Source organism: Fringilla coelebs, assembly GCF_963513975.1.
Source record: "Fringilla coelebs genome assembly, chromosome: 17".
Classification (NCBI taxonomy): domain Eukaryota; kingdom Metazoa; phylum Chordata; class Aves; order Passeriformes; family Fringillidae; genus Fringilla; species Fringilla coelebs.
In genome coordinates this window covers 5,437,937-5,462,774 of record NC_140043.1, presented here as the reverse complement: position 1 = coordinate 5,462,774, position 24,838 = coordinate 5,437,937, and the positions used below count along the sequence as shown (strand labels likewise).

Here is a 24,838-nt window from a genome sequence, read left to right as displayed (position 1 = left end):
GGGCACTCCCCAGGAAGTATTTTCTGTAGAAAAGTAACAAAACCAAACCCAAGTGCGTGTTTTAGACTCCAGGGGAATGCAGCTGGAAGTTTATCCAGGATTTTGGGTTAACATCTTCACTCTCACAGTGACAATTTCCTAAAAACAGCTTTTTCTCTCTCTTCCCAAAAGACAGCATCACCTGCAGCACAAAACCTGCTCATCTCAAATCAAACTCATGGAACACCAAGATCACCATTTGCCCTTCTTTTGAGGGATTTCTTGGGCTTTCAGGTAACCCAGCATCATAATTAACAGTGACAGCAGGAGGAGGCACAGATGGAGACCAAACTGGGAGAATCTCCCTATTTGAAAGCTTTTAGTAGCCAAGGAGGGACCATGAGTGACCACAGGCTCCCACAGAATGACTGGTGTCATTAAATTCTAAATCAACCAGAGTCCAGTTTGACCTAATATTCAGGGTGGGGAAAAAAAGTAATTACATCAACATCAAGCTATTACCTGTCCAAGGGGATAAGTGCCTAGTTCATTACCAACTCAGACAAACTTGTTTTGTAAGCTCCCTATATTAAATTTGAAATTTCCCTGCCCTTACAAATTAAACTAAGAATTTGTGACACAAACATGAGTATATGGACAAGAAATCTTCCAACCTGCTCAAATCCAACATGTACTTTGCCATCCTGAACAAGAACAAACTTATTTGCCAACCAAACTTTAGTATTTAATTCATTTACATAAATTTAAAATAATTTTAAAATGAATACTAGCAGTACTCCAGATTTCTTGAATCTTAGAGCAAAACCTACTGGTCTTTAAAAATATATATATTTCATATTTCCAATGGGATTTTGGAAGTGAATTCCCATGTTGTACAGAATAAGGGCAACATGTCATGTTAGGAACATTGCTCTTTAATGCTGGAAGTGGAGCTTTATAACAATTGAGAAGCTGTCACAGTACCATTAATACTCAGATATCCAACATCCTTCAGTAGCTTAAGAGATGGATGATCACGCCCAATAATTTAATTTCTATTTCAACTTTTCTCCTTGTTAATGAGGAGCTGAGGCTCTCACAGATGAGAGTTCCTGGCACAAAGTGCCACTGATGACTTTTAAGTGATGCCCACTACACAATCACAGTGAAAAGTCACAACCTGTGCTGCCCATGTTAAAATCAGAGGGGAGATTTTCTTCTTTTTACCCAGAGGGAACCCTAAATTTACCAGATCAATACTTTCTAAAACACACTTCACTCAGAAAATTAGAACAAAGCTGCCAGAGTGATTTCAGGGAGTGATAAAAAGACTGTCAGGGAAACTCACTGAGCTGCCCCTGGAAGAACTGATGACCAAGCAGGCACCAGGCAATTGCATCATGTTTATTACACAGCCAAGGGCAAGCAGATCCTTCTGGTTTAATCAATGGCCTCCAAATGAGGAAGTAGTTTGAAAATAGTAAGCATAAAACAAAATACTCTTTTGGGTTCACTTTTTGAATTTTTCCCTGATGCATGAAAACATGTCCATTAATAAAGCTGAGCACATGCTGAAAGAGAACTTTATAAAAATGTACCTCCAGAACACCTTGGATGGCAAAACTGCACTTTTATTCAAACTCAGTTTGGTGTAAATGCTGTGACTGAACTGTAGAGGGGTCCTGTTAAAAGACTCTGAGCTCTGAGCACTGTCTTAAAACAAAAGATGCATTTCCTATTTAAAACCATTAACTTTAGACACCTTTCTGTGCAAAAGCAACAAATAAATAAATAAAATATAAAGTGTTTCACAAACACCTCCTTCCCTGGCATTTCTCATAACCTGGATGTTGCAGCATCCCATGAGGCTGCAGAACAACCTGGAACAAAAACCTGTAAGAGGAGAAAACAACGAGTCTGTGTTCCTGGTCCAAACTCTCTGACCACTGCCCTGCCCCAGCTCCTCCTCTGCTCCCCAGCAGTCCAGCAAACTCCAGCCCTGCTCCATTCAAACAGGGTTTTTCCTTTAAAAGAACACAGCAGGTTACTCAGAAGGAACAGAGCTCATTCCTGCTGAAAGTTTCCCCCATGCAGCAACACATTATGGAAAACAAATCTAACAGTAAAACCCTGCTGATGTAAGAGCCACATTTAGAACGCACACAAGTAGAAATACCTCATCTTTAAAAGCTTTGACTTGCTAAGATCCTTTTTAACTGATAATGATGCAACGATGTAAAAGGAAGTACTTAGAGAGAATCACTGTAAGTAACACATACACACACAAACAAGAATTAGTTTGCAATCTGAAAGCTCTCGTACAGAGAGGGCTGGATGGAAACAACCCAGCTCAAGGTTTCCTCAAATCAGATGCCAGAGGAAGTTATATGATGAGTTGGACAGCAAATAAGAAATCTGGATTTGATAAATGAGACATTTATGTAGATAGGAACAGTTTGCAGCCTCACTGTGGGTGCATGAAAGAATTGTCAGATATCTGTATGAAGCTCGGTTAGAAGAGAGATTACACACATGCCCTATATTGTTTTATTAGCCCCTGAGAACACAAAAATAGCTACCTACCAGAAATAGCCCCATTTTAAGCTCACAGAGAGGACAAGCACGGGGTATTATCTCTTTCCACAAACAATCCATCAACACAGAAACACCAACACGTGTCCTCTCACAGATCTGGTATGGGATACATCAAAGTAATGACCACTGGCAAAACAAGCTGCAGCACTGCAGCATTCTAAACATTTGCTAAAAGATGTCAGCAAACCTTGGGGAACAGACTGTAGCCCACTTATTCTCAAACAACATAAGCACCACAAATCCCAGCCAGCAACTTGAAATCACCCTGTGTTCTGTGCCAGTGTGACCACGTGGATGCAGAACCTGACTGCTTCCACCTTCTTATGCGGATCACTGTCCACACAGCTGGGCAGGGAGACTCCAAATCCTCCTGGCAGGAGCAGGGCTGGAATCAGCACCGCCTGCTTTGCTGTTTCTAAACAAACACGGAGCTGCTGCTGGACTGTGTGTGAGCCCAGCATTCCACAGAGCTCCCAGAGCAGCGTCCCACGGGCTTCTCCCCCAGCCAGGGGAGAACAGCCCAGCTGGGGACAGCAAACCCAGCACCGAGCTGCTCACTTCTGCCCAGGCTCAGGAAGGGAGCAGGGAAAACCAGGAATCTACCAGGGCTACTCAGTGCCTACTGAAGTTTAGAACTGCCATAGTTGTAGGATTAGGGAATTCATTCCACTCACGTTCCTGGGGGAGGGGGGTGAGGAAACACGAGGAGATGTATTTATAAAACAAAATTCTGAAGGCTTAGTACTTGCCTCGTGTCCTCCTTCCTTCTCCTTCCCACGCAAGTACGAGTGCTGCTCGATGGCATCCAGCACCTACAGCAAACCATTTCTCTGTGTCATTAAAAGGACAGAGACATCTGCTCGCACCACACCGACGTCATTGCTCCCAACTCCGCTCAAAGCCGACAGAAACGCAGCTCCCTCTTCCCCGGGATTCACCGGCTCAGACGATGCCGGGGCGATCCCGGGAGCAGCGCCGCTCTCCCGAGCCCTGCCCGGCCCCAGGTGAAGCAGCCGCCCGCTCTCCCTCCGCTCCTCACGCTCCTACCGGGGCGTTCCCGTCCGCTCGGGGCTGCTCTGCCGGAGCTCCGACTTCCAGAGAGCGCCCGGGGACAGCTCCCGGCACGCACGGGGGAGCGAGGCAAGGCACGGGGAGCGGGGCAGAAGGGAAGGGAGGAGCGGCTGTTCCCGGTGCCCCGGCACGGGCTGCGGGGCGGCTGCCCCGTCCTGCCCGGCCGGGCTCTCTCAGACCCCCACACCCACTGCCCGCACTCGCAGCCCCGCGGGAGCTGCCCCGAGCCCGAGCAGCCCCTGCCATGAGGCACCCGGGACAGCGGAGCCCCGCAAAGTGCCTTTATCAGCCCCAAACGGCGGAAAGTGCCCGTGTCAGCCCCGAACGCTGCCAGCCCCAGCGCTGCCCCCTGCCCTCCGCGCCCCGCCGGGACCCGCCTGTCAGCGGCGCCGCTCCCTCTGCCGGTGCCTCACCTGGTGCCGGCCGGCGGCAGCGGGCCACGTCCGCGGGGCCCGGGCGGGGAGGAACGAGGAGGAGGAGGAGGAGAAGAAGGAGAGGGGGACGGAGCGTGTCCGCCGGGCCGTGCCCGTCACCGCCGCTTCCTGCCCGGCCCCGCTCGGCGCTCGGCTACGCCGCCTGGAAGCTCAGGCCGTGCCGCTGAGCGGCGCCGCCTCACCGAGCGCACCGCCCGCGCCATCGGCGCTCGACTGAGCCGCCTGCGCGGTGCCGCCGAGGGAGCGGGCTCTGAGGGAGGGCAATGGCGGGAGCGCCGTGAGGGTGCACGGCCAGAGCAGCGGCTACTGTGGCTGTTCGTGCCGGGGCACAGGTGTGCGTGAGGGGTGTTAGGGCCCACAGTGTTCTTAGGTGTGTGCGGGGGTGGTTGGCTCAAGTATGGGGAATGGATGCTGGGGGCCAAATCAGGCTCAGGTGTGTGTGTGTGGAGGGGTGTCAGCGCCCATAATTAGTTCAGAGGGATGTTTGTGTGCATTGTCAGGGTCTGAAGTGCTCTCAGGTGTGGGGTGTGTTGGGGCCCATGACCAGCTCCTGTGTGAGGGGACAGTGGGCCCAGTAAAAAGGCAGCTCAGAATCTTCAGTCCCGTGCTGCGGGTGTTGGGGGAGCCCTGACAGGCACTGCATGTCCTGTGGCAGGAAGAGGCCCCTGTACCCAAAAGGAGCAGCTGTGATTTGGCAGCAAAGCCCCAAAGGAAAAGGAGCTGCAGCAGGGGTTGAGAGCTCTGCATTAGGAATTGCTCGGAGCAGAGGCAAGGTAAAATGAGTTCATGCTGTTTCTGCCACACTTGGTGGCCTCTGAACCTTAACACTTCGTTGTAGAGACTTATTTGATAGGGGGGTTAATTACTTCATTTTTCTAAATAAAACTGGAGGACCTGAGCTTTATCTGCCAGTACCTCATGCAGCCTCATTCTGCCAACTTGCTCCTGACAGCTGTTCCCCTTCTTGGGCTTCTAGAACTATCCTCAGAGAGCTGTGTGAAACCACAGGTACAGAAACCTGAGAGCCCCGAGTCCCAGATGAGGGGTGTTGGTGTGTCCTGTGCTCAGAGGCCAAGGTACCATACAGCTCTTCTCAATGTAGTTGAGTAATTTCACACACTGAGTTTCCTGTTTATAAGCTGAGCTCCAAAACCCTTTTTTCCCCCCTCTTTCTTACGAGAGGAAAGAAGAGCAGAGTGAGCACGACTCGTCTGTCAGCAGCTCTGTGAAAAGCTGGTGCTGAGCAAGCAGGAGGTAGAGATCTCTCCCCAAACTGAGCGAGTACAAAGCACTGAGTGAGTTGTGACGAGAACAACAGCTCTGATGGAAGCACGAGCCAAGAACAACAGCTCGACAGGGAACTTTACACTTTCCCTGACAGCTCCTTGGGGCGGAGACAGTTAAGTTTCTGCGTTTGTAAGGGAAACATGGCATTCCTTAAAGCTGAGCCTCCTCCCTCGGGTTCCCACTGAATGCCTGAGAGATGACAGCAGAGGGTGTCTCCAGCAGGCTCCTATTAAACAGGAGGAATTAGCACGGAGGGAGCAACAGCTCTGAGATCCCAGTTTTGACCACAGAATGAGCTAAAAAAGTTTTGCATCGGCGGCAGTTTGCAGGTTTTTTTACCCACTGGCTCCTGTTCAGGGGGTTCCTGTGCCCTCCTGTCGGTGCCTGCACCTGCCCGATGTGCGGAGGGCTGTGCCGGGAGGGCAGCCAGCTCCGAACAGGACGTGCTGAGGCAACAGTAAGGCAGGGCAGACGATTCCGGGGACGGTAGCTGTGGTTTAGGCGCACTTAGAAGTGGTTTGGTGTCCGCAGTCCCGGCAGCACAAACCCGGCTGGCAGGGGAGCTGGTGAGCCGAGTGTGTGGACAGATGGAACAGATACGCACAGGAAATGCGGGACAAAGGGGAAACGCTAGTGTTTGTGAAGCTCCGAGGGGGCTCTGGTTAGCTCCTGAGTCCTGCAGTCCCGTGTCTACTTTTAGCTTAGCAACTGGATGGCTTTGGGGAGTGATTTGAGGAGCTCAAGCCAGGTGTGAGCGTGGGGAGAGCACGGAGCCGTGGGCACCAGGCAGCTCATGCGATGTGGCAGCCGCCACCCCGCCCTTTCCTGTTCACCCCGGGGCCGCGGGCAGCCGTGCCAGCCACGCTGCCTGAGTGGGGAGAAGGGTAAAAGGAGGGGTTTCCAACGTGCTGATAACCCACAGCATTCCTTGGGAAAGGAGGGGTGGTGGGCAGCTCCGGTGGTGTCTCTCCCCTGAGACAAAAACGCTCCCACAAGTTCTGGGAGCTGCTTGGGGGGCGGTGCCCGCTTTTGGCCGTGCCTCAGCCTCGTCCCCTGGTAGAGGCAATATTGACTTAAGGAAAGAGGCACGGAGCATGTTTGGCATGGGTGTTCCGAGTTAAAAATTGTCAGTCTGGGCAAACAGACCTTTGGGGCGATCGGCAGGAAAGCCGAGTGGCTGCGCTGCATTATTGCTGCCCCTTTGAGAACACGGTGTGACCGACCTGGTGCTGCTGTGGGCGCTGAGCACCCGGCTCGGCGGGTTGGGAGAGGCGCTGCAGGTTTTGGAGCTCAGAGCTTCAGATCAAACCCATTTCCTTCCCCTCGGTGAGGTGTTTGTAGTGCCTCAGTGAGTCAATAAACCGTGCATGTGAGGAATGCACCTCGCAGCTGAAGGTGAGCGATTAGTGTGGCTGTGCTGGAGGTGATGAGATTAATTAGTCGTTCCCAGGCGAATTAGAGCTGCAAAAATAAGATACATGAGATATTTAGTCTGAAATACCACAGTGAGGCACTTTCAGAGGGGAGTGGGATCCTCCATATGAGTCTCCCCACAGGACATGTGTCTTGATCCTTAATTTTGTAGCAGTGTCCAGTCAGGACAATAACCAGTACCTGGCAGATGTGAGGCACGTGTCCTACTAAAGCTGCTGTTCGCTGGCACGCGGCGCCTGATTCACCCGGGTGAGATCACAGTGCTGCTCTCTGTGGCGGGGCTCTGCCGGGAGGAACAGGGAAGTAATTTCTCTATTAAAATATAATAAATAAGTTCAAAAGAGTACGAGTGTCCTAATGAGTCCATCCCCACCGAGGCAAGGTCCTGCTCTGTGTCTGTGTCACAGAATGGGCCAGGTTGGAAGGGATCACAGTGGGATCATCTGCTCCAGCAGGGTCATCCCGGAGCACGAAGCACAGGATTGTGTCCAGGCGGTTCTGGAATATCCCCAGAGAGGGAGACTCCACACCCTCTTTGGTCTGTGTTCTGCTGCTCGGTCACTGCACAGCGAAGAAGCTTTTCCTCATCTCTAGGTGGAACTTCCTGGGCATGTTTCTGCCCGTTGCTCCTATTTCTTGGCACCTCTGAGCAGAGCGGAGTTAAACCCCACGCCAGCACAGTCCAACCCCGTGCCACGCACCGGGCGTGGCCGGGACTCGAACCCGCAACCCTCGGACCCGCAGGGCCCGCGTTGGCCGGGCGGGGGCGCGGCGGCCCCGGCGCCGCCCGGAAGCGGAAGCGCGGCCGCGGTTCCCGCCGCGGTTGCCGAGCGGCGGCCGCTCCGTCCCGTCCCGCCCGCGGCCATGAGCGCGGCCGGGCTCGTGTCCGCGCCGCCCGCAGCCCCGCCGGGGCCGCCCGCCCCCGCCATGGCCCCCGCGCCCGACTACTACGAGGAGGAGGAGCTGGAGAGCGCCGAGGAGGAGGACGGCGAGCGGAGCGCTCGGGCCCGCGACTCCGACGAGGGTGCGTGGGGAGGGGGCGGGTTGGTGCCCGGGGACGGGGTGGGACGGGGGGGATGGAGCGGGGGCTCTCGTGGGGCTGGGGGGCGGAGGGGAGCGCTCCGCTCCGCACGGTGTTCGGGGACGGGCTGGGGGCTGCAGGGGTTGGGGCGGCGAGAGCACCCGGGGGAAACAAGGAGCTGTCAGGTGGCAGCGGCTCCCCGCGGAACAGTAAAGGAGAGAAGCCGCTGGAGAGGTGGAGTGCTGGCTTCCCTGGCGAGCAGGGGACAGTGGGACACGGGGGAGCGCTGAGCAGGGGACTGAGTGCGACAGCAGAGCGAAAACAGCGGAGAAACCCAGTGTATGGGTTCTAACTCCGTGGTGTGAAGGGGAAGGACGCACTGAGGGAGGAGAGGGACAGAAGAGTAGCAGTGCAGGAGGATGTGAGCAAGTACAAGAACCAGGGAGCCGGAGGGAAGGAGGAAATTAAGTAAAACCCAGAGTAGCCAGGAGTGCAGAGGGCATAAAACGACAGATAAGGGAGATGTAGAAGGACTCTTGGACAGTGCCTGTTACTGGCAGCAGAGCCCTCCATCCCTCTGGCCTGGTTATAGATGGGATAACATAAACATGCAGAGGGAGACAGGGTCACTGGGGGCTCTCTGTCCCAACAGAGTGTGGAAATCCTTCGTGGTGGCCCAGACATTGAAGTACATTTCTTGCAGTTAAAAAGCTTGTTGGTTTATTTTTGGTGATTTAAATTTTATCTTAAGTTCAAACTGTTTGTAGTTTAAGAAAAATTTGAGAAAGGTTTTATTTAAAGGGCTGGGCTCCCCTGCCATGTGTAGGGAATTAGCTGTGGTTTAGGTTTCTCAGCTGTACCCTGTAAAGTCTGGAGGCACTTGCCCCTCTTGGGCAAGCTAATGGATTCTTGAAAAGTCTTAGCAGCAAACTGGCAATCCCACAGTGATTTACTTTATCTACAGTTTATGCAGTCTGTTTATAAAATGCAGCTATCTTTATGGCAGTGCTGCTAAAGTGAGGTATAGGTGAGAAGTTCAGGTCCCAGGCAGTAACTGCTCTTTGTGAGACCTTTGGGGTCAACCCCAGCAGCACTGAGTGGGTGCAACTCCAGTAACAGGTTTGTGAAAATGTCTTTCAGAGTCTTTAGGCTGTTTGTGTCTCACCTGTGTGTGAGTATTGATGTAGAAGCACTCGTCTGAAATGAGAAAAAATTCCCAGGCTGAGGTTGAAGCTGTTCATGCAAAACTCAGAGTTGCAGGGACATGAGATGTTTCATTTCCCTCCTGAATTCATCTCTCAGGTTGTCTTTGATGCCAAATTGCCTGAGGTTTGGGGATTTCTTTTTTGTTTGCCTGTTTCCTTGTTTTAAATAATTTACTAGTGAGTTTGGTTTTTCTTTTTTAAATACTTTTTCAATCTTAACAAGTTGTTTTTTGCCTTGTTCAGACACTGAGGATGCCAGTGAAACAGACCTGGCAAAGCACGAGGAGGAGGACTTTGTAGAAATGAAAGAACAGTAAGTAACCCATTCCAAATAGAAATAAGGTGATGTTCTATTTATTTGTGGGTTTAGGGGTATTTATTGCCTAAAACTTGGCAAAGTTTTGGGCCAAGATTGGGAGTTTTAAGTGCTTACCCCCGTGGAACAGCTCATGAGTCCACACACTTGTATTTCTGCTCTCCCTAGTTAATTTCTCTATTCTAAATAAATTAATGAAATTAAGGGCTGCTGCTGTTTTAGGCAAAGGAATAATTATGAGTTCTGAGATCAGCTGCAAATGGATCCTGCTGCAGATAAATCCTTCAAATAAAATAAAGCTGTGCTTTAGAGAAACTAAACAAAACTAAAATCCTATCCAAATGCCTTAAACAATTGAATTCTAGTCCTGAACCAGAAATGGACTTTTGGGAGACTTGAAATAGTCTGCCCTTGGTGTGTAGGAGCATTTGCAGTATTTTGAGTTGTTGCTTACTGGCAGAGACCTGTTTTTGTACAGGTCAGGAGGACTTGGCCAGTGTTAAACCACAGCTGCATGGTAAAAGAAATGCAGGTTTGCAGCAGCACCAGGAATAGACTTCAGTGGTTTTTAAAATAATGTGGGGAGCTAGTACACAGCTAATAAAACTTGACATAGTGCAAGAATGATTCTGCTGTAAAGTTTCTGATGTTTGTAGATCTAAGTGTCATTTTAGGTTACAACGACAACAAAAAATCCTATTTTATCCCAATTTTTAAGCCCATTTTTAAGACAGAATGAGAACCTTCCATGGGAAAAAAAATATTTTAGTTTGGAGTTCATTTGTTCACTGAAGTTCTGAGAAGTTTTTGATTCTGTGTAAACATGTTAACCTCAAGAGATGGTGGAATAAACAATGTGTGTTAGGTGTTTTAAAAGTTTCCTGCTGTGTTTGCAGGATGTATCAGGACAAACTGGCATCTCTGAAGAGGCAGTTACAGCAGCTGCAGGAAGGTAAGCTTAGAAGAGTAGCTTTGGTTTTTATTTTCAGCACTTTTCAAATATCATGGAAGGATGGGAGCAGCATCTTTCACTGCATGTTGGCTCTCAGCTGTGCTGCAGAGTTAAAAATGTCAGCTGCTTCCCATCTTTTCTTCATCTTAACTCCACTTGTAGGTAAGCCTCTGCTAAAACACTCCTTAAAAGGAGTAATCCACTTTTTACAAAAGCAGGGAATGTGCTTTGAGTGGTGTCTGACTCCTTGAGGATATTTAATACTTGGGGGAAAAAGTACAATGGGAATCTACAATTTATTTCCACTAGGTACTCTTCAGGAGTATCAGAAAAGGATGAAAAAGTTGGACCAGCAGTACAAAGAAAGGATAAGAAATGCAGGTAAGTCGAATTTCTCCCTAAGACACTGCAAATAACTTAAATGTGTGTTTTGTATAACACTGAAGTAAAAAAAGAGGTAATTCTGTCCTTTAAAGAAAAGGAACTTGCTGGAGCAAAGGGATTGTAGGGTTTCTCAGAGTCCACCAAACATGACAGGATCTGCCTCGATGATTTTCTTCCCTTGATCAGCATTGTTTGCTGACTGATAAACAGTTTTAGCCTTCATTTGTGTGAAGCAGCACAAGCAGAAAGATGATTCCTTTTTTTCCTAACCCACAGTGTCCACTTTGTTGCTTTGTGGCCCCAGCTGAAGCTTTGGGTGCCCTGTCTCCTTCAGTTTGCAGGATTGGAAATTAGGAGCACATGCTTTCCCCAAGATCTGTCTGTGAACAATGAGCACAGAGCATTTGCTGCATGGAATGGGCTGCCTGGACTTTGGGTACTGCTCTGTTTCAAGGAGCAAAGTTAACTTTTCAAGTGCCCAGTGCTTGTCCTTCTGGGTGGTTTTGTTATGTTGCTGCAGAGGAGTGGCTTGGGAATCAAATCCAGCTGCTTGCCCTCTCTCTTCCTTCTTCCCTTTCCAGTAGTTCCTCCCTTGGATATTGAAGCAGGGCCTTTTATAGAAGGCATCATGTGGATATAGGAAATACAGCTGCTCCTCCTTTAGCAAAAGCAAGCAATTCTGTATTTCTGAAAGTGCCTGGGAAAGGTAAAGGATTTGCTTGAGGAACTGAAGTGATTTGAACAACTTCTTGTTAACAGGAACCTGTCTCCTGAGATGAATTTCACTGATGATTTAGGTTGGGAAATACCTCCAAAAAGACCTTTCATGTGCACTAGAGCTGCATCCTGGCAAGCCTGGGTTGTTCTGATAAAATTAAGCCCCAGTGCAAACTGGTATTTCTGGCTGGCCACGAGCAGTGCTGCAGCAGCAGAGTTCTTCCACAGGAGGGCAGGTGGTGATCACTTGGAATTTTATGAGTAAAAAAATCCAGCTGCCTTGTGCTACAGGAATAAAGGTCTTTTATATTTGTCCTTGCCATGCTGAGGTTTATTAAACCAACACTTTCCATTTACCTGCATTTGATTATCTACATAATGCTTCTTCCATGCTTTGCAAATAAAAGGTTTGATTTTTATTACAGCATTCTTATATTTGGTGTATATCTATTACTGTTTTTAAATTATTATTTTTTTTAATAATAGAGTAGTACAGTGTTGCTACTATAGCCTGAACTGAATAGTGTGGAATAGTGGAAGCTTTTTGAGGTGACAATCTGTAAAAAACCTCTAGTAAGAGTGTGTTTTTGTGGAACTTTTTCATAGTCACTTTATTTTCAGCATAAAGCTGTGAAGTCAGAGTAGAGATTGGATAGGTACATGAATTATTTGCTTCACTGCCTGTCTTGGCTCCAATATTCAGTGGCTTAAAATGTTAAGGAAGTAATTTTGTGCAGCTTTGAAGGTAATAAATTAAGTCTTTCTTGTGTTTCAGAACTGTTCCTGCAGCTGGAAGTAAGTACTCTTAATATCAAAAATATGCATTAATTAGATGGAAGAGGCATAAACCTTGTTTCATCAGCCAGTTTTGGCCTTGTTTTCCCAGAAGGCTTAAAGAAATTTTCTTCCTCTAGCTTGCTTGTTGCACTTGAGATGTAGTAGAGCTTACTGCTGGTTTTATCTCAAGTAACTTCTGCACTTTGTTGTTAAAATAGAGTTAAATGTTTGCTGTTGGGCTCTTGTATCTGGCTGTGCATGGGGCTGGTCAAAAAGTGCTGTTTATAAATCAGCAGAGCTCTCTGCTAGGGACTTGATGTGTTGTGCAACATTAAAATGTCTTCTTAAAAATCATTCTTTTGCCAATACAATAGCACTAAGTGGTATTTTGATGTTTTTCTGTAGATTGTGAATATTGATAATCTTTAGAACTTGGGCCAGTTGTGAACTGAAAACTGATCAATAAAGCATTTGAAAAGCTGTTTTGATATCATTAACTTGAGTCCTTAATTAACCTTCTTGCTCTTTGGGTTTGCATTAGACAGATCAGGTGGAGAAAAATTATGTGAAAGAAAAGAAAGCAGCAGCAAAGGAGTTTGAAGATAAGAAAATTGAGCTTAAGGAAAATCTGATAGCAGAGTTGGAAGAGAAGAAGAAGATGATTGAGAATGAAAAGCTAACCATGGAATTAACAGGAGGTAAAGAAGATAAGCACCTGTCATTTGTGTTATCCACTCTGCTCCTGCTTAGGAGAAGAGCTGTAAAGATGTCAGTGCTGGTTTACACAGCTGCTGGGAAATGCCAAGAGGGGCAGAGCAGGAGTTGATGGCCTTTTAATGGAGAAAGCCGGTCAAAATTCAGTGAATTGTTAACAGGTGAATCAAGCAGTGCCAGTGGAGCAGCAGAGGGGATGATGGCAGGGAGAGAGGCTGCTTTGGTTCCCTGATGTAGCAATAAAAGTATTGAGATATGTCACAGTATTGTCCTAGCCAGTGATGCCAGCTTGTAAAGCTGTGCCCTTTCCTTGCTGCAGGTGTGGGTGGTCAAGCAGTTTGAAGAAAGCCAAACAATAAAGGTTGAAATCTGCTGCTTAAAGCCAGAAAACAAAGATTTGTGGGTTACATTTGTGTACAGGCTCTAGAAAATTTATATTAAATGGACAGATTTCTTTGGGACAGTTGGCACCCCTGGTGCCTTGCAGTGCTCTGTGGTAATGGACACAGGGGAGCTAAGTCAAGGGTTAATTATTCCTGCAGAATTCTGTTCCTGTGATGCTGAATCAAAAGTCTGGTTTGATGTTCTTTGAGAGCAGCTCCCTCACTTCATGGACTGATAGTGTGGTTTTGTTGCTGAGGCCTGTCCATGAGTTACACCCTTCATATATTTCTTGCATGGTGTCTGCAGGTTCTATATTAACTAATCATGTAGTTAATATTCAGAAGTGAGAATTAAACCCTGTTTTGGTGTATTAAATGGTGCTCTTGGCTTTATATAAACTCTTAGGGCTGATGTGGACTGGAAAGCATCTTGAGTTATGCTGTTTCCTTGGTAACTTTCATTTATTTATGAAATCTGATCTCGTGGTCATCCTTGTTCACCCTTGAGATGAGGAGAGAAGGAATTTGGTGTATTTGGCACATGCAGAGCTGCTCAAGGCTTTTGTGTCTAGTGGGAGCCAAAGGGGCTTCCCAGATGGAAGTGCTTCCCAGGGGGTGATCCAGGGGTGCTTAGAGATGAGCAAATAAATCTCAGCACAGAGAAAGGGAGGTGGGATGATGTATTTGGCATTTATGGTGTGGTCTCTTGGCTGCCAGTTCAACGTATCTTGATGAATTAAGGAATGAGTTGTGAGAGTTTAGTGGAGTTGTTCAGTAAAGGTTATCTGTAGGCATTTGGACAAACTTAAGTTCAGATAATTACTTGGTGATGAGACTGGTGTTTAAGTTTTTAACAGACTCTCTTCTTTTTCCCTAGTGCATATGCTGCAGTTTACTTCCTGTCAACTGCTGCTCTGTGTGTTATTAATTAGGCTCATTTCATTAATCATTCTTAGGTAATCTGAATTTAAATACTGTTTGTTTGAAATCCCTCTAGCAGACTTGTATCAGTCTTCAATGCAGAGATTTTCCCTAATCTTTTGACAAAGCTGTTTTTCTACCTTGAAGATGAGAGAGCAATTGATTTGTAGCTGATGTTTTACATGCTATTAATGATCTGAGTGTGGCTGGGAAAGAACTCCATGAGCTTGGCCTTTTAAATCTGTTCCCAAGCAGATAGGGTGAGCATGAAAGGAGCTTGCCTTGAATCCTTGTAGCATCATTGTGCTGCTTATCAGTACCTGGAGCAGCTGTAACCATGGCATTGCAGCACTGGCACTGAACAGTGACCTGATGGCAGAGAACTTGGATTCACTGTCAGCACTTCCATGCTGGAAGCTAACCCACACACACAAAAAAAATCCAATTTGCTGAATGAAAGAGGGAAGATTATTTTCCCTGTGCCTTGTATAGAAAGTTGCTGCTGCTTACTCCTTTCTCTCTGGCCTTATCAGCTCTCCAACTTCATTTCTCTCCAGATTCAATGGAAGTGAAGCCCATTATGACGAGGAAACTGAGACGGCGACCAAATGATCCAGTTCCCATCCCAGACAAGAGGAGGAAACCTGCCCCTGATATCCTTTGCTGGAGTCACTGCTGGGTTTGCAGCCCTGTGCTACCCACACCTTGCTTGTTTTGTACAGCAAGGAAAAGGAAATGAAATGCCAGGATCAGATGTTAACCTGGGAAATACTGAAGCACAGTTGTCATGTGTCATGTGTGCTAAAGCAATACCAGCAGTTACACAATTCAATACATGTATATGTTTGGAGATCCCTTGGTATCCTAATTTAATCCTTACAGTATCATGAGATAACTTTTTTTTGTCAGTGAGAATAGTTTGAATTCTACAGGCAATTTATTTCACAAAAGAAAAACTTTAAAAGAACATTTTTTTTATATATATATATATGCTATGCTGAGATAGTTGATTCCATAGATAGTAAATGGCTTTTTACATGAGCCAGAACTTTTCTCATTTCAAGACGTGACAAAGCATTTACCAGGAAGATCATATTTGTCATATCCAAATAGGTTTTCCAATTCTGATAAAAGCTTCAGATCTCTAATCCAGAGATGCATAGCAAAAGCAAGGATGCTAGATTTGTTCTTTGAATAAGAAAAGATGAAGATTCATCTTGTTTTCATGTACCACAAGAGACAGAAAAACATGTCTGTGTAATCCTTAGGATCTGCCTTCCTGCATGTCTCAAAATTAAAATGTTCCTTGGCTTCTGGAAATATGTTTTTAGCACCTTTGTGATGATAGGCACTTTTTCTATTTGTGTATTAAATTCACCTGGAGAGGAAGGCAAGGATATTTGCTTTGCAGGGGCTTCATATTAGATTCTAAACCTGTATGTCTTAGATTAAAAAAAACTTATCTGAGTGACTCTCATTTTCTGAAGGCAATATCAAACCTTGAACTTTTGGAGTTCATGCAGGATGGTCATGAGCATCTCCAGTTTCAATTAACCTCTTTCTGGTTGGAGATTCTGTTCACTCTTTCAGGAAAAAAAAAGTAATTTATTAGTGCCCCTATCTCATCCAAAATAAATGAGTTTCATAGTGAACATGACCTGCTAATTGAGCATGATACAGCAACCACACAGTGAAAATCTCTGCCTTTGCTCACTGGGAGAGGATTAAAGTCCATCAAAACCAAAATCCTTGAAATGCAGCCCAGCAATTGTTAACTTTAGTGTAATACTTTGAATGCTTTTGGCTAAACACTTTTATGAAGAAACAAAAGTACAGCAGAGCTCTAATAAGACTGTAATACACTAATTTCTATTTTCAGAGGTTTTGGGTTTTTTTCAGGTGCATTGTAGGCTCTTATTTATCCCCAACCACACAAAGTTTTATTTAACTAGGTTTAGGTGGGATTTAGCTTCACTGTAGAAAACCTGAAGTGAGTCTGTTGTTTCAGCTCACAGATTCTTCTCCACAGAAATACAAGATGAAAAACACTGAAAATACTGGTGCTTGATGCTTCCATGAAGTAAATGTCAGTGCACTAAAGGTTTTTCATTGATGGTTGTGTCTGAATGACTTAAAATGATTTTGCACTCTGCTGCTAAGATGGTGGGGATGGACTTGTATTAATTCCTCTGACATAAAAGAAAAGCTCAAGTAAGACATTTATTAAAATCCCGGAAACCTTTTGGCTTACATTTACTCAAGTGAAATGTCATTGACCTTTAATTTTTAGCCTTGCTTGTCAAGAGCTTATGGAAACCTTAATTCTGGATACCTCAGCTAAATTATTTGTTGACTGATGAGCAAATAATGGAGGACCTAAGAACACTGAATAAGGTAGGGATTGTTGCTTGACTGTATTTCTTCATTTTCAAGAGAAGGCAAATGCTTTCTCCTGAAGAGAACAGAGCTCTCTTTAATATTCATTTTTGAGATGTGGCACTATTTCATCCCTGTAAGCTTTCTGAAGTAGTACAAGAAAAGATTTAGCAAGATGGTATCTCCTCTTTTTTATTGAGGTTTAATTAACCTAATTTAAATGACTGTCACCTAAAAATGTTACTTTTTGTGTGAACCAAGGGATGAGCTATGTTGAGGAGTTTCTTCCTCATGGCTGAGCAGATTGTCAGTGTGTTTTTCTGGGAAATCACAGGCTTCCTTTGGTTTAAGCCTTAGTGTGGGGTAGGATTTTTTCATTAATTTTTTTCCCTCCCTGCTGTCACAAGATTTCAGCAAGCTGCATAGGGGGCAGTGTGCATGTTTATATTTTTCTGGGTTTGATTAACATATTGTTTTCTTGCTGAACACTTGAAGGCTTATCTAATTTCTTAGAATATAAGCTGCTCATTAAGGCATTTTGAGGAGGGTAGTGGAGGGCTGGTTTTGTGCCAGCTGTTGAGGTTTCTCTAATGATTTAGCTCCTGTATTTTGTGTACCCTGAGAAGTGTTGTATCACATTCAAAAACAGTGTGTTAGGTGGGTTTGACTCATTGAAGTGGGTTGGCTGAATGCTCTCAAGTTCAGTTTTTTGGCCTTTTGGATCATTATACTGATTATCTGCACCTTTGGCTGTTTAGAGCACACTGGTTATGTGTTGTGCCACTTAACAGAGCCTTAAAATAGAAATATTCAGAGTGTGTTTAGATATCTGAAGTTATCAGTGCAGCTTCTGTGGCTCCTGTTGGATCTCTAACACTGCTTTTTTCTCTTCCCATGTAGCTGAAATCACCCAAGAGACCAGGTGAGTTACAGATGCAGTGGAACTTGTTCATGGGGGCTGTTCTGAGCAGAGGATGGTACTGCAGATGTTTGGCTGTGCAATTGCTGTTCTTTATGTGCTGTTGGTGTTTGTCAGGGATGGGGGGGGGGCACGAGCATCTCTGGGGGCTGAAACATTTGGGCATGGGACAATCCAGCTGGGAAAAGAGATCTTCCATTATATCCAGGTGCATCTGGGCACCTTGTCTGCTTGTCAGCTCCACTGAGGGATCGACCACTTATGGTTTTATTCCTTCAGCTCTCTATATGTACTTGCACATTTTATTTCAAGACAGAGTGGGACTAACTTGCCTCAGTAATTTTAACCATATTTAACTAATTAACTGTGGATTGTAACTAAAACAAAATCAAGGACATACTGTCCATCCCATAAATGTTTTTTCACATAAATGCTGTATTTCAGTGAATATTTTAATTCAAGGCAGAGGTCAAGTTACTCATCACAATATATAATATTTCCCTGCTGGATATTTGAGTTTTCAGCTTTCTCTGCTTGCTATTTCTGCACACACAACCTTATTAACTGCAGTTTTGCAGTCAGATGTGCTGCTGTGAGAGGGGCACATGCTGATCTTTAACCAGAGTGTCTCTGCTGTCCCCAGCCTCCCCCTCCTCTCCTGAGCACCTCCCAGCTACACCAGCAGAGTCTCCAGCACAGAGATTTGAAGCTCGGATAGAAGATGGCAAACTCTACTATGACAAGAGATGGTGAGGCCTGGGGAGTTTTTGTTTCCATCAGTCTGTCTTGTGTTCTCTTGTGAGGAGGCAGAGGCTGCAGAGAGAAATGCCTTTGAGCAAAGAATTGGTGGACAGAATGCTTGAGAGCAGAGGTTTGCTGCTCCCTCCACAAGCTCATCATGGGCCCAGTAGAGCAGAGGGGATGATGGAATGTTCACACCCTGCAGGCTTTCAGAGATAACTGGTGGCTCCAATAAAAGGAGATTTGGATCTTTTCCATGGCCCACTGTGGCACTTAGGAAGTCAAACCTAATAAGAGGCAGGACAGGCAGCAGCAGCCACGGTGGGATGTGACTGGAGCTGCCAGTTTGGACACAGGCACTCCATGATTTGCTGTCAGCAACATTCCCATTTCTGAGCTTCAGATTTGTGCCCAGCATTCCACAAGGTGGCAGAAGAAATGTCATCCACCAGCTGCTCAGGATGAAAGATGCTTCTAATAAATCCAAATAACCTTTAAAGATCAAACCCACCTGGGAGAGGCAACTTCAGAATTGCTGATTGGATTTATCTCTGTTGAGTTTTATGGCCATACAGCTGTACAAGCCTCACAAAACACAAGGAAAATATTAAATTCTGCAGAGGAAACTTAGATCTTAAACTCAATCCATGAGACTTGCTAACCTGGATAATCAAGGGGGCAGTCTTAAACTTGAGCAGAAAACAATTTGCTTTCAAAAAGTCATCTGCTTATTTGTAGCCTCCTTCAGTGTTCTGGTGGCTCAAAACAAGTGATGAGGCTGTAATTCTATCACAGAAGTAGGTGTGAAGCTGGTTTTTTTTTACACAGCAATCCTCTTGGCCAGTTGGTCAGTTTTTCTTTCTGACTGAAGTTTAATTGAGAGTTCAGTGTACACAGCTCTCATAAAAGCTGCTCCCTCAGTTTAAACATTCATGAAGTGTAAAGCAGGTAGGAACTGAACAGGCTACTTATCCACAGATTCATCAAGGTTTTTAGGGTTTTTTTTTTTTTTGCTTTTATAATTTTTTTTGTGTGTGTAGAGTGACTATCCCCAGGATATATTTGGATGAATAAACTCTTCTGAATTTTGAAGCATATGGAGTACTTGAAAAGTGTTCATGAGTAAAAAAAGAAAGAAAGAAAAAAAGGCATCTGAAGTAATCTGTCAGTAAAGCTCAAAACTTCCCATTAAATTTCAACCTGGAAGAGCTTCAGTGAGCCCAGAACCTCAGCAAAGCACCAGCTCTCTCTGAAGGGTATCTGGCTGTGGCATAAAGCACTTAACAGATATTTTCACCTTGCTGAATTCACTTGTCATGGGGGTCTTGCTGTCAGGAATTCCAGCTGTTGTTTTTCCTGGCTGCCTTGTTCTTATGCTGTTTTAAGATCAGTATCTTATATTTTTTTGGTTGTAACAATCCTGCTTAGGTTTTTTTGATTGATAATAAGTAATAGTACTTGTGCAAAGTAGCTGGTGTTTTAAAATAATGAAGTAACTGCTGGCAGTGGGAGGGTAATTCTTCCTAAGGTGCATGAAGAATGCTGGCATGCACAGAAATCCTAAACCTGACAGCCCAGGAATGACTTTCTTTGTTTCCTGATGCAGCCCTGCATGACAATTACCTGAAAACAGGGAATGTTTAATGCCAGTAATGAACCCCCTGAAGTCTTGCAGAGACATTTCAGACATCTCCAGAGTGGAGTGTTTCAGGTGAATGTGGAATTAGACTCAGGTTTTTCATCCTCAGAGCTCTGTGCTCCCCCATCAAATCCTAAACCACAGTTCACTGTTAAGCAACCATCTTTTTGCTCTTAGCTTTGCTGCATACAATAATGCAAAGGGATTTCTTTCAATCTTCTGATGGAGTTGCAGTTGGAAATCTTGGCCTTTCAGTAAAATATTTTATAGCAGGAAATGGAATTATTTCTGCTTGCCTCTCTTGGTGTGTTTTACCTACTGCAACACTGAGTTGTTTGGCTCTGCTTTCTTGAATGCCAACTTAAACCCCATTGCATTTTTCATCTGAGGTTTATTTCTTCAATCCTATCCCTCTGTGGATATATACATTTGGCAAAAGGGTGAGACATGACCAGGGAACTGATGCACCAGGGTGCTGTGCCTCCAGCTGCCCTGTCTCAGTGAGTGTGAGACAGGTGAGACAGCTCCTCAGTGAAACACTGCTGACTTGGCTCTTTGCCTTTTTTGGGCACAATTAGCATTAATTTACTGATGGAGAGTCATTCATGGTGTGAAATCCAAGGGCTGAATGAAGCCTCTGACACGTGTGTCATCAGCTGTGGAATTCACTGCTAATCAGAAATTGCAAGTGGGGGAAATATTTCCTTGTCTGTGTGGGCACAGCTGACACTCAGAGCCGTTGTTTGCTCTGGCTTCTCCTGCACTCCTGCTGATTGTATCAAGATCAAAACTCTTGCTTAAGTACTCACAGCATGGCATGGTAGGGCACTGCTGGACTGAGATTCTTGTCTCATCTTAGTGAGGCCTGGGGTTTGCAGCAGCTGTATCATTTAATGGCATCTGGACTTGCTAAACTGAGATTTTTTTTTGGCTCAGATCTTTGTTGCTTTGCATTGCCCTGGCACCCACTGGCATTGTTTCTGTCAAAACGAGGGAGAAAGACACCTGTGTCCAACTATTGTTTTAAAGGTTGCAGGATTTGGGGATTTTTTTTTTCCCTCACCCCCCACCCCCCCCATGGGTAATGAGTGTGTTTGGAAGGCTCAAAGCTGACACTCATTCCAGCTACTGGCAAGCACTAGGAAAATTCTGAGTGCAGGATTTTCCAGTAGGAAGAGATTGTGGAATAAACCATTGGAAGACTTCCACATATACAGTGTGGTTACTGTAGAAATAACTGTAAAGTTTCAATAAATCCATGTATTTTGCAAATGGCAGCCAGGCTGCAGGGGCTGGCACTGGGTGGCTGCTGAGGGAATATCTGTGCAGGGATTCTGCAGCTTGGATTGCCCAGATAAAATCATGATTAGGGGAAAGGTGGAAATACAGTCATGCTTTTATAACTGTAAACTATTTTGGTGCTTGCTTGATTAAGATGATTTACTTGCCAGTCACCTGTTCCAGTGTAATTAGTTCTGCCTATGGAAGAGAATGAGGCAGAATGAACAGAAAGTGGGGGTTTGGGGCTGGCACACTGCAGCACTTGGAGAAATGTGGGCTGTGAAAGAGGGAAGTCCAAGGAATCAAATTCAGAGTTAGGAATTTCAAAGTCTTTGTTTTATACACAATGTGTTAAGAACAATATAGAGCTTAAAATATGATCTACAATGGGATGAAATGGATATGTTTAGTCATGGACTCCTTATGGCAGATATTTACAGTTCATTACAGAGTCAGTTACCCATTAGTTACCATTTTGGGTATTTTCACACAACAGGCCAGCATTAGAAATTTGAGCTCTCATTAAACAATGCACAGACTGCACTGATTGAGGGTAATGCACTTTTGGTGGTGCTCTGGTAATTCTGTATTAGGGAGCAACTTGAGTATCTGTGATTTCCTCTGTCATATTTTGTCAGGCAAAATAAGGAGTTGCCTTCTGAAATCCATCCTGAGTCTGAAATGGGAAAGGCTGCTTGGATTAACCCTTTGAAGCCTGGGTGTGTTGTCAGTCACTGTTCCCCTGGCCTGTGGCTGGGACTCTGCCTCTCCCCCTTGCAGTTGTGAAATCTGTTTTCAGTACCCTTCAGTGCAGATTTGAATGTGAGTTAAGACTCCTGCATTTCACAATACCATTAATGCAGGTTGTTTGTGCACGATCAGATCACCACTATCTTGCAAAGCTGGAGAAGGTGGTGTGGAAAGAAAGGCAGACTTCAAATTTACTCTGTCCAGCTTTATCAATAATGGATTCATGCATTTCCTTTTTTTTTTGTTTCCATTTTGCAGGTACCACAAGAGCCAAGCTATTTACCTGGAGTCTAAAGAGAACACGAAGATCAGCTGTGTGATCAGCTCCGTGGGTGCCAACGAGGTTGTGGCTGCTTTTATTTGTCAGCAGAGGGGGGAGAGACATGGGTTTAGTAAGGGCTGAAGATTTACACCTGTCTGTAAAGGGTGTAAAGAAAGCTGAAGCCAAGATAAAACTGACTTGAGAAATCTCTTTTTGAGATGGGAAGAGACTTGCATTTTTTCTGAAGGATAATCATGTGTTTTGCTAGCTCCTGCAGCAGTTGGGCAAAGGGAGCACTTTGGTTTTTGCTTGCAGATTCCAGACACTTCAGGGAAAGAAATAATAGATTTGAGTGCACTTCTCCTCAATCAGCCAATAAAGGAACTTTAATTTGTTGTGGCAGCTAAGGGAAAACACTTTATTTTCCCCAGAGTGAGTTGCATGTGGGATCTGTTTGTGTCACAGCTGTTCCCTTGCAGTGGCAGTTGTGGCACTCAGTTGTTCAGATAAAAGCAGTGGTAGTGGGCTTATGGGTGCATTAAAATTTGTTAAAAGTTGTTATTGTAATTTAGCAAAACTAATGTATCATTCCATCATACTGTGGTAGAATATAAAATTGTACATGTTTGTTTCCTACAGTTGCTCAAACTTTATGGATTTTTGAATTATTTTGGCAAGCAAAACATGCCAAATCCTTGGAAATGTTGCAGTTGGGAGATTATTATCAACGAATGCTGATTTTAATTTCTCTGGAGAAATAATTGAAGTAGAAATCCTGGCAAATGCTAAATTTTATATTAAAGGGTCCTGTTAATAAAGTCAATTTAGAACTAAAATAATAGAGTTAAATCAGTTTACTTGCCAGGCCTGTAACTAATATATGAAGAAGAAAGTTTAGCGTAAATCACAGGCCAACATAACTTTATAACCCTTTGAATGAGGAGATATTAGACTTCCCTCCTAAAATACTGCAGTACTAAGGAGTGGATAATTCTTACTCAGTGTATTTATTTAAATATGTTGAAATGCATTAGAAGGATATAATGCAGAGGAAATTGCTCAGACTTGATTTTTAAAGTACAGGTTTTTAGATCTAAACACCTTGAAGGTGATTTCAAAAACTCTCTGGAGTGGCTGCCTTGGTGGCAGCAATTTGTCTTGTGGCACGTGGTGTGAATCCTTCCATGCAGGTGCTTAAAAGAGAGGCCCTTTTATCTCCAGACACAATTTCTGTGGTACATGGTGGGAAATGCTTCATGGAACAGAATCAGAATAAGCTTTTCATTTGACTAATAGTTACTTGTCTGGGCAAATCCCAGGATAGATAATTTTATCATCTGTGGATCTGGAGAGACTTAGTCTTGATTAGGCAAAGCTCAGTGCCACGGCTCTGTTGTGAGCTGTTGCAGGAGGAACCTGCTTTCCTGATGGTGCTTGGAAGAGTCATTTTTCTCGAGGACTGTTGTGAGCAGGAAGTTAAGGAGGTGAAGTTAGACACCTTATTTCATTTCCTACTCAGGTTGCAAATGCCTCATGTGGGGAGGGAGAGGGGATTAACCTCATTGATCTGTGCCCCCTGAGGGGCTCAGCTCCGACACTAAGACACGCAGTTAATTTGTCTGTGTGCTGCTTGCTGTGAGTTTTCCCTTTTTCTCCCCTAATTCATCTTCCTGCCCCATTCTTTCTGCCCTTCCTCTCCTGCAGATCTGGGTGAGGAAAACCAGCGACAGCACCAAGATGAGGATCTACCTGGGGCAGCTGCAGCGGGGCGTGTTCGTGATCCGCCGGCGCTCGGCCACCTGACTCTGCTCTGCCCTGTCCTGGTTTCTGTCACATCACCAAACTTCTGCCAGGGGCTCACAGGCTGCTCACTCCTCCCAGCAGCAGGGAAGAGTCCTGACCTCTGATGAGACACTTTGTGGCTGGCCACATAATCCCCAGTAGTCCTTAAACCTTTAGTGATGCCCAAGCACTGCCCTGGACTATTTCTGGATTTTGCATCAAGCTTCTGTACGCTCTCTTTGTATTTTGGGTGACTGTTTGAGAAGACTTGGCATCATCCTCCTTTTTGTTGTTGTTTTGTGGTGCACAGATGGGACTTGTGTGTCAAAAACATCATCATCATGTTTCTGTTGGGAGTCAGACCAGTGGAAGAAGCTTTGCTTGTCAAGACCTGAGGTTATTTGTGCTTTTTGGCCTTGTTTTCCTGCAAGGCTCAGGATTTTGGGCAAAAGATGAATCCTGCCAGGTTTCAGCTGCAGCTGAGAGATGCCTCCAGAATACCTGATGCACAACATCAGCTTTATTGGATGAACTGTTGAAAGACTGGAGACTTTTTTAGGATGGTGTGAACAGCTCAGAAACCGCTGAAATCCAGTGATTTTAATGTAGCTCAGAGTCACGCGTGGTTAGTCAGAAGCTTCCGTTTCACTTCACATTAAAAACCCCTTAATGAACAAGCAGAGTATGTCTGTTTGCTGATATAATTACCTGGGATAGGTGGATAACTAAATTAAAGGACTAATTACCTGGATTTTGCAGATAGCAAGGCTGTTTGAGCTCTGTGTGTGTCTGTAACCACTCAGAGATGTAAAGAGGCAAACGATCAATTTCACTTTTTCCACTGATGCTCAGAATCAAAGGTTATGATGGGATCCTCCCAAGGATCCTGGTACAGAGC

General features: G+C 45.2%; 1 protein-coding gene across 1 annotated transcript; it reads left to right on the top strand.

Annotated features, from left to right (window-relative positions):
* The first annotated feature begins 7,643 nt into the window (after positions 1–7,643).
* SUDS3 (SDS3 homolog, SIN3A corepressor complex component) lies at positions 7,644–24,605 on the top strand. Its single transcript, XM_084216944.1, has 12 exons — positions 7,644–7,824; positions 9,270–9,339; positions 10,239–10,294; positions 10,604–10,675; positions 12,171–12,190; positions 12,714–12,870; positions 14,748–14,843; positions 16,523–16,584; positions 17,467–17,488; positions 18,129–18,234; positions 22,155–22,239; positions 23,863–24,605. Exons 1-12 carry the CDS (start codon positions 7,665–7,667, stop codon positions 23,959–23,961), a joined length of 1,005 nt encoding a protein of 334 aa, XP_084073070.1. The 5' UTR covers positions 7,644–7,664; the 3' UTR covers positions 23,962–24,605.
* Positions 24,606–24,838: the final 233 nt, after the last annotated feature.

Excerpts from the sequence above, each read along its gene's own strand:
- SUDS3 (XM_084216944.1), top strand. The coding sequence starts at position 7,665 with ATGAGCGCGGCCGGGCTCGTGTCCGCGCCGCCCGCAGCCCCGCCGGGG. Across the intron at positions 10,295-10,603 it reads GTTACAGCAGCTGCAGGAAG|GTACTCTTCAGGAGTATCAG; the intron begins GTAAGCTTAGAA and ends TATTTCCACTAG. Across the intron at positions 12,191-12,713 it reads AACTGTTCCTGCAGCTGGAA|ACAGATCAGGTGGAGAAAAA; the intron begins GTAAGTACTCTT and ends GGTTTGCATTAG.